Consider the following 14,308-nt stretch of genomic DNA (forward strand, 5'->3'; position numbering starts at 1 on the left):
TGTATGGAGACTTCATTAAGCTGCTCCAGTATCACAGCCTCATTTCTCACTCCAGTCTTCTGCGAATAAGTGAGGAGGATGACAGGAGAACACTTTTTAATGGTCTGATGATTTATGGCTGTAACTAACAAACAATACACAGTACATGTGATTTTTAGAGCTGCTGCATTTCCTCAGCGGGGATCACCGCTGCCTTACAGCTCCAGGCTCCTCAGTTTGATCCTGATCTCAGGTCACTGTCTGTGTGGAGCTTCCTTGCTGTGTCCATAAGGGTTTCCTCTGGGTTTCTCTGGTTTCCTCCCTGGACTGTATACGCTGAACTACCCCTAGGTGTGAATGTGTGTGTGCACTGATTGTACACACTGTGATGGACTGGCATCTCCTCCAGCGTGTATCCCCACGTCACACCGGCGCTCCTGGAATAGCTCACCCACGTCTTGCTAGAGTCACTGTGATTGACAGGACGTCATCCCTCCCACCATTGCCCCTCTGGCTCAAGGGAGCCTCGTCGGGATTCGGACCGTGTTTCATATGCACAAACCCGAGCATTATTCTTACTCAAACATCGGATTTCTTTGTCCTGTTGTCTTTGAACATGTCCTGAGAGCCACGAACATGAGTGCAGACACATGAACTTACATTTTATACACAATACCTAAATAACAGTCCTAAAGAAAAAAAAACACAAAACAAAAACAAATACCAGCAACAGTCGTGACATGTTCTGTTAGTCTGCTCATATTCCAAAAATAAACACACACACCCAGAGACCCACACACACCCACCCACCCAACACACTGACCTGAGGGCTGTTTTATAGTGGCGAATAGCTGCCTGGTTTTGCCCTTTGTCCTTCAGGAAGTTGGCGTAGTTGTAGTGAACTTTTGCGTTGTGAGGTAATGTTTGAATCCCAGACCTGAGAGAAAGTAAAGAAGAAAAAAAATGAAAAGAAAAGAGAACCATTCATATCTCATTCAACAACAAAAAAAAACCAAGAGAGCTGCCTTCGTCCACAGTTTTCTCGAGAAAGATAAAGAATCTGACATCAGATTTTCCAAAACACACATTTCCGTCACACGCACACACACACGCACACCTGAAGAGGGCTTCTCGAGAGAGCCAGATCTCGTTCTGCTGCACAGTTTTCCAGGAGAAGAGGAGGAGCAGCAGCAGCATGGAGACGGTGAGCGCCGCTGCACCCCAACGACTCAGCACGGCACACAGCCGGTTCAGCCCATGCGCCACCAGAATGCAGTAACCCATACTGGAGAAAGAGAAAGACAGGAGTGTGAGAGAACTCAGGATTATTAATACCCTTCCCAGAACGACTAAAGATATACACATACTCGATAGTGATGATCAACGTTTATTTTAATCGTTATTACTTACACCACTCCACATATATGACCACTTAGAAGTATTCACAGTATTGATTGTGATTCTTGAACTACAAATCAGGTCATTTTTCAGGTTGTTCGCATGTTAAAGCTCAACTTTACACCTGCTCCGACCGACCGCGAGTTCGACCGTACGGATACGCCACAAGAAAACGGTCTGTGGGATTTGCAGCTGATTGTTTTTTATCGCATACGCAACTGGAATAAAGGCCCTTAGCTGTTGAAAGACAGCCACGCGTGTCTACAGATAAGGTTCATCTGTAGCTGTATGCAGAAGAGGGCAGACAGCGCTTGCAACCCTGTGACGCAACATGAGCAGGTTAAAATATCCTGGTACTGAGCAGAACTCGATCTTCAAAAGTCTCAGACGCACCGGTCGCAATCTAGATCCAAAACCTCATATTTTACAACTGTCTCTAATTCATCATATGCCCCGGACCTGTCTACGACAACGATAATTCTTGGAGATAATTCGGTTTAAGGCAAGGAGAATTTCTGGAGGCTGAGAACGGCTTTACGAAAGCATTTTTTCATGGCTGACAATTTGATTTCTCTGCTCCCTCTCTCGAAGGGTGCCAGTAATTCTGGAGTAATCCTTGTGCTGCACAGTACATTAAGGCGACTTCCGTTATCAGATTTCAGAACGGGGGGCTTCTTCCAAGCCCCCTCAGTTGTATCCTGTCTCCCGTCACTTTGGATAAAAGCATCATCCAAATGAATGAATGTGAATGGATATTGAGGATAAAGATGTTTTGGATTAGTCTAGAAACTGAAACCTGCCGAGAAATTGTAGCACTGGAGCCATTAACAGTATCAGATACTTGAGAAATGGTAATACAGGTTTGAGCTGATTCCTGAATCACACTATATGCTCGTTATCCTCCAGTGTGCAGATACACAACATTCTCCACAGGCAAGAGGCTGTTACATCCTCAAATAACTCTGTAACTCTGTGTGTATGTGTGTGTGTGTGTGTGTGTGTTCTCTATATTCACACAATATGTCTTATATGAGTCAATAAATAGAACTCATTAACAGTGCAAAAAAGTGTTGCGTTGCACTGTGTGTGAGTGTGTGTGTGTGTGTGTGTGTGTGTGTGTGTGTGTGTGTTTGTATCTGTGTATGTGAAGTGAAAACAAAAGGTGAGCTGAATAGGAAAATGGAGGCAGGAAAAAAGAGTAAGAAAGAAAAAAAAAAGAACAGAGCGAGACAGAGTGACAAAGAGAGAGACTGACAGCGAAACAGGATAGATAGAGAGAAAGAGAGTCAGTGAGAGAAACACACACACACACACACACACACACACACACACACACATATATATATATATATATATAAAATCAAGGTCATGCCATGGCCATCCCAGTCCCCTGACTTGAACCCCATAGAAAACCTGTGGGGTGAACTGAAGAGGAGACTCCACCAGCGTGGACCTCGAAATGTGGACCTCAGATCCCTCGCCATGTATTCTCCAACCTCATCAGGCATTATAGGAGAAGACTCAGAGCTGTTATCTTGGCAAAGGGAGGTAGCACAAAGTATTGACCAAAAGGGTGGCAATAATTGTTGCATATTTAACAAAGATCATTTTTTGATAAACCTGTGTTGTGTTTGCAATTCTTTGATATCATTGAGAGCAGAGTATTTTTGTGAATTATTTGAACAAAAGATCAAAAGGTTAAACAATAGACAATTTTTCGCAGCCTTCTTTGCTCGTATTTACCAAGGGTGCCAATATCAGTGGAGGGCGCTGTACATCTTGTATGATATAATATACTTCTTGAATCTATGCTTACTCGGGACTGATTTGCTACAGAAAGATTTTTTTTAACCTTTGAATGTTTATATTATATATCGTTTCAAACAAATATTTCACATAAGGTTTTTGTTGAGCTTAAATGATGCGAGTCACCACAGAAGCTCCTGAGAAGGACTCGTTACTATAGAAACGATAAACGTGTGATTTGATTTACAGCTAGAACTACTACCAGACTTCTCATGCTGCAGGAAGTTAAACAACGCTTTCTGCCCGATCAGAGCTGAGAATTCAACAACACTGAGGCAAAAGCCATTTTATGTTCTACCCCACGCAGTGATCATAGTGAACATCACGTGATCTGAGATTCCACCAAATAGTAATGAAGATGTTTTTGTTGCTTCTGAGTAATGTAGGAAATTCAAAACTGAGCTAAATACCAGTGATGAAAGATTATCTGTGACTCCGTGAAGCACTACTGCTAATGATGTCTGGGGAAGTATAAAACTTCAGGCCCATTAATATTCAAATAAACCAGAATATTACATTTTATTGTAATGTGAATGCAAACGTGAGAGTGCACTACGGTCTGAGAAGTCAAAACTGATTAGCTTCTGCTAACATTTATCCAGACGTGTCCTAAAGCCAGGTTAAATGCCAGTGTGATCCATTACAGCATTAGCATTATGACCTCAGGTGTGTGTTTGCGTGTGTGTTCAACACTACAGAATTAATAATGCATCATCCTCAAATGACCTTTTATTAAATGTTAGGCCTGATTATTAAAATCGCTGTGTTAAATTACTTACACACAGACACTAATGTCAGAGTCTCTAAGATACACATTTTTATTTCCTGAAAGTCAGGGAAGAAGGGCTCACTGGAGCTGATCACTCTCTGCTAGCAACTCTGTGTGTGTGTGTGTGTGTGTGTGTGTGTGTGTGTGTGTGTGTGTGTGTTGTAAATACGGAGAGGAAGGAAAAGAAGAACTACCACTAAATCCAAAATTAAATTCACGCAGCACTAGAGAGCAAAAAAAATCCCTCCAGAGGATAAAAACTGATGTAGAGGAGCAGACATGAGGTGAAAAATCTCGTCTTTGACATGTGGCGAGAATCTTTTTACACAGAGAGCGGCTCCGTGAATGAAGTGTGGATCAGTGTTGGAGAAATGTGAGAGATTTGTTGAAGAGGACTGCAGTTGTTGGCAAAAATGAAAGAAATACAATGAAAGAGCTACAGTACAGGTGTGGTAAAGAGGACACGGATAAGGTTTCACGTATACACGCACACACACACACGCACAGACCCACACACACATGTACACGCACACACACGCACACAAACCTTGGCATGTAGAGGACTCTCTCAGCCACCACAAATCCCACGCGGAAGAACAGATTAGTGGCAGGGATAAAAGGGAAGACCAGGAACAGAATTCCCACCAGCACCTCCCTGCCCTCCATCTTCTACATAGAGAGAGAGAGAGAGAGAGAGAGAGAGAGAGACAGAGAGAGAGAGACAGAGAAAGAGAGAGAGACAGAGAAAGAGAGAGAGACAGAGAGAGAGAGACAGGGAGAGAGAGACAGAGAAAGAGAGAGAGAGACAGAGAAAGAGAGAGAGAGAGAGACAGAGAGAGAGACAGAGAGAGAGAGACAGGGAGAGAGAGACAGAGAAAGAGAGAGAGAGAGACAGAGAGAGAGACAGGGAGAGAGAGACAGAGAAAGAGAGAGAGACAGAAAGGGAGAGAGTGAGACAGAGAGAGAGAGAGAGAGAGACAGAGAGAGAGAGAGAGAGAGACAGAGAGAGAGAGAGAGCGAGACAGAGAGAGAGACAGAAAGGGAGAGAGTGAGACAGAGAGAGAGACAGAGAGAGAGCGAGACAGAGAGAGACAGGGAGAGAGTCAAACCCTGGCACTAATGAATGCAGGCATATTACATAATTAGACTGCAGACAATCACCAATTCAATTCAGTTTTATTGGTATAGAGCTTTTAACAGTAAACATTGTCACAAAGCAGCTTTACAGAAATCCAGATATAGGTTTAGTTCTGTAATCTATAGTGGCGAGAAAAAACTCCCTGAGACGATATGAGCAGGGCCGGCTGGTCAACAGGGGGCGCTGGGTCACTGCCCCCTTCGAGTGATCCAGAGAAGAAGGCTACTTAAACATGTTAACACAAGTTAGATCTATATTACAAAAATAAATTTTAAATAAATGTATTTAGTCGTATTATTCGCCTGGTGGTCATGTTAGCTTTTATTAAACAATCAAAAAATCTCAATTGTTTTTCGTTTTTCACCACAAGCGCTCCACATGTCATGTGACAAGAACCAACCAATCAGCTTCACCGATTCCGTAAACAACACAGAAAGCTCAGCCGGGATGCAGGAACAGCTGATCATAGCTGTACAGGGATACCCAGAGTGGTACGATCTGTCACGGGCCTACTCAGATGGAGCTCTTGGACTAGTTGGTGAAATTCTCTGTGTTTTCGACGTGCTTGAAGGATGGAGTGCACCCAGACACGCCGTTTTTTTTTTCTATTCTCCATAAATAAATATAGTAGCAGAGCTACTGCAAGGGATTTGCGGTGCTGTAACTCCATCCTGTACTAAAACTTCCTCATTGTCATGGAGAGTGCAGCTCATGGTTGCTTAGCAACGGCAGACACCATGGGAGCACGATCACCCGAGCGCTTCAGAAAGAAGGTGAACGCGACGCAGGCGTGTTTTCCACATGTTTTTAGGCACAACACGTGAATGGACCTTTAAACTTTTGAAAAGCACGTGACTTGAGGCTGCTCTCGAATTGGCCTGCTTCAGATTGTCCTCGGGGTGGAGCTCATTGCGCCCCAGGCACGCCCACCTTTGCTGTTAGCGAATCAATATTGTTATGATATTTTTTGACCTCATGTGATTGGACCATTCTGAACAACTCTCTTTCCCACTTGACCGGCACGGGAAGAGATTAACAATGTAGAAGTAGGCGTAACATTTCTTCCAGATGAAAGAAAATTCGGTTTAATCTTAGCGCTGTAAAAATAAATAAATAAATAAATAAAAACTTTCACAAGGCAAATGAAGAAAAAAAAGGATAAAGGAGCTTGGACCAGATCGACCCAACTTACAAATTCAGCAGCAGTCAAGTGATCGCGGACGAGCTTACGCCCGGGGTTTCTCCGGCACTTACCGCAAACGGAGTTGGCTATCGGGTATTTTATTGTTTTCCTTGTTTGAAGGACAACGATAGGGGTACGAGACCTTCTGAAAAATGCAAACAGCATGAAAGTAACCAGCCATCTTGACAATGCTATGAGGTTAGCATTAGCATTGCTGAACAGCTAGATGAAGGCTACAGGATTGGCATTAGAAAACAAGGGCAAAAGTTCATTTCCAAATTGTCCATTGGCCATTGTTTAGACAACATTACAGTGGGATTTTTTGTTTTGAGTGATTACCTTGATTTCTTTATTACTGATAATAAACACACATTAAACTCAATTTCCCTGGTACCTTATTGCATGCTTTAACAGTTGAATTCTGCATTTTTAGCTAAGCAGTAGGGATGCATTGTTATATCACCTGTTAAATGGCGTTTTAACATTTACATTCAGTACCACATTACTAATGGGGTTATTTTCAGTTTGTTTGTACCCTCCCCAACATTTTTAGCACCAGCTGCCACTGGATATGAGGAAGAATCCTGAGAGGAACCAGACACCAAAGCGAACCCATCCTCATCCTGGCCAATACAAACAATTCACACAAAATATTTCTTGCCTTACGGTAACAAATACAAAAATGAAGCTCTGTGCTACAACGAATGAATGAATTCCATACAGTATGAAATGTAGTGTGAATTGAAACACCTAGACGGCACAACAAATAAAACTTACAGTTTCTGTAAAGATTCATTTTTCATGCGTTCGCCTGATGATAAATGTGTCTGAAGAAGCTGTAATTAGTTCTCAATGCCGAAGCATAATACTTCCTGGTTCTGTGGTGCATTCAGCAAAACAAATTAACCCTAAAGAAAACAATGAATGCGAGAAAAAAAGAAAAAAAAAAAGAAACAGCCTCGGGGAGTTCAGAAACCACAGCCACATGTCGGCAATTTTCCAATAAGTCAAGAACACATCAACTCTCTCCTGAAGGCCCACGTTCCATCAGGCAATCTGCGATTGATTAATGATGACGCTTAGTAGTGCCTACTCAGCGTAGCTCAAAGTCCCGTTCCAGAACCTTCACACTAACTGTCCCTCAGTGGTGGAATGAACTTCCAACCTCAATCTGGACAATTCCTCAAAAAACAGCTAAAGACCCACGTCTTCTGTGAACACCTAACTAACCCCTAAAATGCCAACCCCACATTATCCTAAAAAAAAAAAAACGAACAAAAAAAACGTACTCTCTCTCTTACACCTCTACACCGCGCACTTTACTTCTCTAGAACTCGATTATAAATCTTGTGTAGTAGCGCTACTTTTATTGTTCTCTGCTTGATATATCGCTTTGCTTGTATTTCTTCACGTCTGCTAAATGAATAAATGTAAATGTAAGAAAAATAAATCTGTTTTCACTACCATGATGGAAATCAGATGTATAAATCTCCATGGTTTTCTCATTTACAGCCAACCGGTGAGCCTCGCACCACCGCCTGAGCGCTCTAACCATACATTTACAATGCCTGATTTTCGGTGAGGACTCACTAGCTTGGGACTGAGGAGTATGTAATAAGCCCCATATACGCCAGATCTCGCTTCTTACGACTTCTTTTTGTTTCCGAAAAATGAAAATGAGACTGAAGGTGAAACGATTCGTCACGGTGGAAGATACCCAGAAAAAACTCATTCCAGGAGGCTCTAGACACGATGACGAATGATGACTACAGGAAATGTTTCCAGGAATGAGAGAAACGCTGGGACACATGTATCGCATCACAAGGAGAGTACTTTGAAAGAGGATTAAAGGAGAAATGCAGGAAGATTTATAACACTTGTTTTGTTTTTTTTGTTTTTAAACAATTCTGGGGATTTTGGGGTCGTTTCTCGTACATGAGGGGAACATTCAATAATTTTTGTAGAAAAAAAGCACTTAAAAAGCTGAGAGAAAGTCCAAAAATCCTCCACAGAAAAGTGACTCACAGGAAGTGAGGAAGTCTTTCTCAAAGAGCAGAAGGAATAAATACAGTTGTAATCAAAATGATTCAGCCCCCATTTCAAATCAGGTTTATTGTCAGAATGTACAGACTTTCAGCTGTTTGTAATGAACAAATCAAACAAAAGCAATTGAAACAGTTCAACAGAAAGAATGGTTCAAGTGGTTTCCCCAAATTCAACTGAAAATGCAACTTATAATGACTTCTCCAGTTTCAAAATTATTATTAAAACCCCTTCATGGTAAGCATCTTTAGTAATTAGTAGAGCGTCCTTCTGCTGTTATCACCTGCTGCAAACGAGATGCAGAGCTTCTGCAGCGTTCCTGAGGAATCTTATCCCATTCCTCATGAGCAATGACCTCCAGTTCAGTAATATTGTTGGGTTTGCGTGCTGCAACGCCTTCTTCAAATCCCACCAGAGATTTTCTATGGGGTTCAAGTCGGGTGACTGTGATGGCCCTGTAGAATCTTCCAGGACTTCTTCTGCAACCAAGCCTTGGTGGAATTTGAGGTATGCTTGGGATCATTATCCTGTTGGAAGTGCAATGACGCCCAAGCTTCAGCTTCCTCACAGACGTCATGACGTTTTCTCCTAGGATTTAGTGATACTTCACTGAATCCATCTCGCCTTCCGCACGCTGCAGGTTTCCAGTGCCAGAGGATGCAGAGCAGCCCCAGAGCATCACCGAGCCTCCACCGTGCTCGACTGTGGACAGATTGTGTTCTTTCTTCACTCTTCCTCCTCCAGATATACCACTGATCCATCGTGCCGAGGAGCTCCACAGAACAGAATCCCAAAACTTCTGGGGCTTATTTATATGATTTTGAGTGATTTTTCTTGTGCTTTTGGGTCAGTAGTGCTGAACGTCTTGGAGTTCTGGCATGGAAACCTTCTGTGTTTAGTACACACCTTACTGTGCTCACTGAAACCTCAGTGTCTGTTACACCAAGTCTTGCTGCAGGTCTTTTGCAGTCACTCGAGGGTTTTTCACAACCTGCCTTCTCACAAATCTGCTTGCAGCCGTTGATAGCTTCCTTTTTGTGCCCTGCCTAGGTATTTCATGTTTTCTGCCCCTAGCCAGTTCAGGTATTTCATGTGTTCCAGCATCCAGACAATGCCTGTTTTGCATATTTGTGCTGTTGTGAGAGATTCTATTCAGGGGGTTGAATCATTTTGAGACTGGAGAAGTCATTATAAGTTGCATTTTCAATTGAATTTGTGGAAACCACTTGAATCATTCATTGTGTTGAACTATTTCAGTTGCTTTTGTTTGATTTGTTCGTTACAAACAGCTGAAAGTCTGTACATTTTGACAATAAACCTGACTTGCAGTGGGGATTGAATCATTTTGATTGCAACGGTACACGACTCCAACAGTGCATCAGTGCTAGCTTTGGCTTTATTCCTCTGCCTCATACATTTCACACAAACACAAAAACAGCAGCATGACCCCATTCACACAGCAGTAACTGGATCATTTTGGTCTGTCAATTCAATTCAATTCAATACAAATCAATTCATCAGTACAGCGCTCGTAACTGTAGACACTGTCACAAGCAGCTTTAGAGAAATCCGGATGTAGATTTAGTTCCCAGAAAGCAAACCAGAGGCGACAGTGCTGAGGAAAATCTCCCTGAGATGACACGAAGAACTCAGACAACAATGCTTTTTAAACAACTGCTTTCCATGGAATTACATGTAAACAGGAAAACGTAAAAGACCTAACGCCGGTTTAGATTATTCTACGAAGGAAAAGCTCCAAAATAAATTAAAAAATGTAGTGCAGACTAACAAACATTAGCTAAATAGGTTATTTAAACTGGATCAAATACAGCGCTAAGGCAAAGTACATGCGCTACAGGAGTGTGGATGTTGTGCTGTGATTAATGCGAAAGGCTGGTGAATGGATTCGTCTTAATCCAACTCTGTCAATACTGCTGCACGGGTGACGGATCAGCATAAACACTGCCGATACTGTACACACATACACACATTTAGGTGATGCATTGTATCCATAACAGGTATAGACGTGTGTATATACAGTACATGCGTGCGAGACAGATTGCTATGGCAACGCTGAGTGAAAAGGAAGGGACACACTAAAGCTGATGATGCTTTGTTTGCACTGTTAAAAGGTAGTGGTGGGTCATGGTCACGAGGATGACGATGGCGATGACAATAACACCAGCAGTGATGAGAGCTTTGGCGTTGTGCCTCATCTGATCCCTGTTTGTTGCCATGGCAGCAGACAGAGGTCATCCGGTCCTTCTTGAAATGCCACCAGGCCAAAGTGGTGTCAGAAATCTTTCAAAAGCAATACCACACCCCTTCTTACTCCTGTTCTCCGTCTTTTTAATCTTCAATCCACACAATATGTGCCAAAACACGAGGTTCAGTGTGTGTGTGTGTGTGTGTGAGAATATGTATTCAACGAATCTTCATTCCTCCTGGAAGGAAGCATGATATGCTACAAAAATCTATTTCTACTGTCTCCTGAAATATAGTAAATCCTGAACCTGTTAAAAAAATAAAGCTGAAAAGTAACACACACCCACACAAACACTTCGCTTTCTCACACTGGCCTAGACACACACTATAAATAATTCAACCAGGGGATATGGGATCTGCTCATCACTGAACACACACTATCCCAAAACTGACATGGGGTAAGAACACACTGACCCTAGGGACACGGAGATGTGAAAGGAGAAACTGCATCAGACAACAGCTTGCACACAAACACACAAACACACACACAAGCAGATGCACTGTTCCGGGAGTTAAAGGATGACTGACAATCAAGAGTCTTTCAAGAGGAAGTAACTCTTCCGGTACTGCTGGGAAAAATCCACATCTACACTGCAGAAGTACAACTCACACCATGTGTATACACTCACTGTCTGAGTACTATTCAAATTTCTACCATATTTGCATATTCAAAGGGAAAAAAAATCCACATTCAAATGTTTAGAGTTAACTTGAAGTTAAAACTGATCTTTTTACCTTCTATGTTAATGTCCTTGGTGAGACATGTGCATGATTCATCTCTGATTATTCATCATACACATTTCATTCTTTACGTGGTTAGCACGTTCACATCACACCTCCGGGGTCGGGGGTTCGATTCCCACCGTGGCTCTGTGTATGCGGAGTTTGCATGTTCTCCCCGTGCTGCGGGGGTTTCCTCCGGGTACTCCGGTTTCCTCCCCCAGTCCAAAGACATGCATGGTAGTGTATGAATGGGTGTGTGAGTGTGTATGTGATTGTGCCCTGATAGATTAGCACCCTGTCCAGGGTGTACCTCGCCTTGTGCCCCATGCTCCCTGGGATAGGCTCCAGGTTCCCCGTGACCCTGAATAGGATAAGTGGCATAGAAGATGGATGGATTTCATTCTTTACCCCTATTCGGATGGGATCGGTTTGTCAGGAGGACGTCGATAACACATTTTTTTACTCATCGCCTGGGTGATTAAAATCACAAATCGATAAAATGACCTCTGCAGGAGTTTCTAGCAGGTTGTATTTTCTACAAACCCGGATGTTTGCGTCACGTGGTCATGTGATCATGCTCCCTTCCCAACATGGCATCCGAGCTACCGAAGAGGCGCTGGAGTAGAGACGAGCTCTTATTTCAGTTTGGGGTGAACCAAAGTTCCAGCGACAAATCGAAAATGGAATAAAACAAATAAAGACAAAGTATGTGAGAAGCGTTCGTTTTTCTTTTCGTGACTCGGGAAGGGTTTAATATCTGGGGGATATTGCACTGCGAGAATAAATCCGGCAGGTAGCAGAAGTCAAACATCTTCTTTTCCAATGCGAGGGGACAACTGCATAGAAAATCGTGTACATTTGCGTCAGGACTAAAACAATCAGTTGACTGCTGAGTTTGGTGAAAAACAGGAGGTAGTTCTCTCAGAGGAGGCTGAGAAAAACACAGGCAAGACCAAACAGAAATAAAGACACAGAGGAGCACCTGTAAAATAGGAATTGACTCCAAAACCCAATGTAAATTGAAATATATATATATATAGAGAGAGAGAGAGAGAGAGAGAGAGAGAGCAAGCTTGCAAATTTGAACAGGATTGCCTTGCCCTGTATGTGACTCCATTCATCTTGTCTCAACCTTCACCACTTTCCCAATCCCTGCTGACAAAAACCACACACACACACACACACACACACATAACATGATGCCACCACCACCATGCTTCACTGTTGGGATGGTGATGCTTCACTCAGGATGATGAGTATGGTTGGGTGTTGGGTTTTTATCAAACATAAAAAGCTCAATTTTGGTCTCGACGAGCCAGAGAACCTTTTTCCAAATGTTTGCTGAGTGTAGGAATTCACATTTACAATAATAGCTTTCTTCTCACCACTATTTTATATAAAGTCCAGCTTTGTGGACTGTCCATGCTATGCTAGTTCTGTGGACAGGTTCTGCCATCTGAGTGGTGAATCTCTCCAGCTTCTTCAGTGTAGTCCTTGACTTCTTGGGTCCTTCTCTGATTAATACCTGCCTTACTTGGTCACTGATTTTTGGTGGATGGCGTCATCTAGGCAGACTGGCAGTTATTATATCTACTTTTTGAAGCAATCAGTTGAATGGTTCTCTGTGGAATGTACATATGTGCACGTGTATGTGCTCACACTCACCTGTAGTGATGTAACACAGTGCAGGCAGAGAGCGAGCATTCCCAGTGCCAGCATCACGGCAGCCATGTTGCGCGAGTCCCACAGAGACTCCACTAAAGGTATGCTGCCCACCTACATGCCCAACAGCCAGGGTTATATTTAATGTGTATCCTTAATGCAGACTTAATGAACACACTTACTCAAGCTGACAGTGTGTGTGGGTGTGTGTGTATGTTTATATGTTACCTGCCAGTCATAGCACAGCACTATAGGAGCCAGTAGCAGCCAGGCATTAAAAGCCAGGAGATAGCAGTAAGTGAGGAACCTGGAGGAAAATAAAGCAGACATGAACCACAGCATGAATAAAGAATAAAATACAGCAGGATGTGATGGGGTGGTGTGACGTGGCCTCACATGAAGCAGAGTTATTGTTTAAAATTTAGATTGGAAATGTATATGTTTCTGTAAAGCTGCTTTGTGACAATGCCGATTGTAAAAAGCACTATACAAATAAAACTGAACTGAATTATTGTCATCACCATGAAGTTAATTATTTTCCAATAACATTACGTCCTGACGTATTTCATCACTCTTATACCACAGCGATTTAGTAGATAAATCAGCATGCTCAAGGAAATGCACACTAAGATTTATAAGGATATGGGTTCTAGATGAATCTGTATATTGATATGGGTTCTAGATGAATGTGTATAAGGATATGGGTTCTAGATGAATGTGTATAAGGATAAGCACACTACACAACACTGTATAAGGATATAGGTTCTAGATGAATGTGTATAAGGATATAGTTTCTAGATTAATGTGTATAAGGATATGGGTTCTAGATTAATGTGTATAAGGATATGGGTTCTAGATTAATGTGTATAAGGATATGGGTTCTAGATTAATGTGTATAAGGATATGGGGTCTAGATGAATGTGTATAAGGATATAGGTTCTAGATTAATGTGTATAAGGATATGGGGTCTAGATGAATGTGTATAAGGATATGGGTTCTAGATGAATGTGTATAAGGACATGGGTTCTAGATGAATGTGTATAAGGATATGGGTTCTAGATGAATGTGTATAAGGATATGGGTTCTAGATGAATGTGTATAAGGATATGGGTTCTAGATTAATGTGTATAAGGATATGGGTTCTAGATGAATGTGTATAAGGATATGGGTTCTAGATTAATGTGTATAAGGATATGGGTTCTAGATTAATGTGTATAAGGATATGGGTTCTAGATGAATGTGTATAAGGATATGGGTTCTAGATTAATGTGTATAAGGATATGGGTTCTAGATGAATGTGTATAAGGATATTGGTTCTAGATTAATGTGTATAAGGATATGG

The 14,308-nt window shown here is 42.1% G+C and overlaps 2 protein-coding genes across 2 annotated transcripts in view; both read right to left on the reverse strand.

Annotated features, from left to right (window-relative positions):
* The window catches only part of ovch1 (ovochymase 1), a 136,099-nt gene that overhangs the window by 22,147 nt on the left and 99,644 nt on the right, over positions 1 to 14,308 (reverse strand). The gene's annotated exons all lie outside the window — the stretch shown is intronic.
* Positions 1 to 14,308, reverse strand: part of tmtc1 (transmembrane O-mannosyltransferase targeting cadherins 1) — a 51,053-nt gene that overhangs the window by 12,787 nt on the left and 23,958 nt on the right. The window contains exons 7-11 of the mRNA XM_017494621.2: positions 13,195 to 13,273; positions 12,970 to 13,080; positions 4,500 to 4,621; positions 1,097 to 1,264; positions 803 to 916 (exon numbers count right to left, since the gene is read on the reverse strand). Of these exons, the coding sequence (XP_017350110.1) occupies positions 803 to 916; positions 1,097 to 1,264; positions 4,500 to 4,621; positions 12,970 to 13,080; positions 13,195 to 13,273 (594 nt within the window). The remainder of the gene's footprint in view (positions 1 to 802; positions 917 to 1,096; positions 1,265 to 4,499; positions 4,622 to 12,969; positions 13,081 to 13,194; positions 13,274 to 14,308) is intronic.

Source organism: Ictalurus punctatus, chromosome 19 (assembly GCF_001660625.3).
Source record: "Ictalurus punctatus breed USDA103 chromosome 19, Coco_2.0, whole genome shotgun sequence".
NCBI classification, from domain to species: Eukaryota; Metazoa; Chordata; class Actinopteri; order Siluriformes; family Ictaluridae; genus Ictalurus; species Ictalurus punctatus.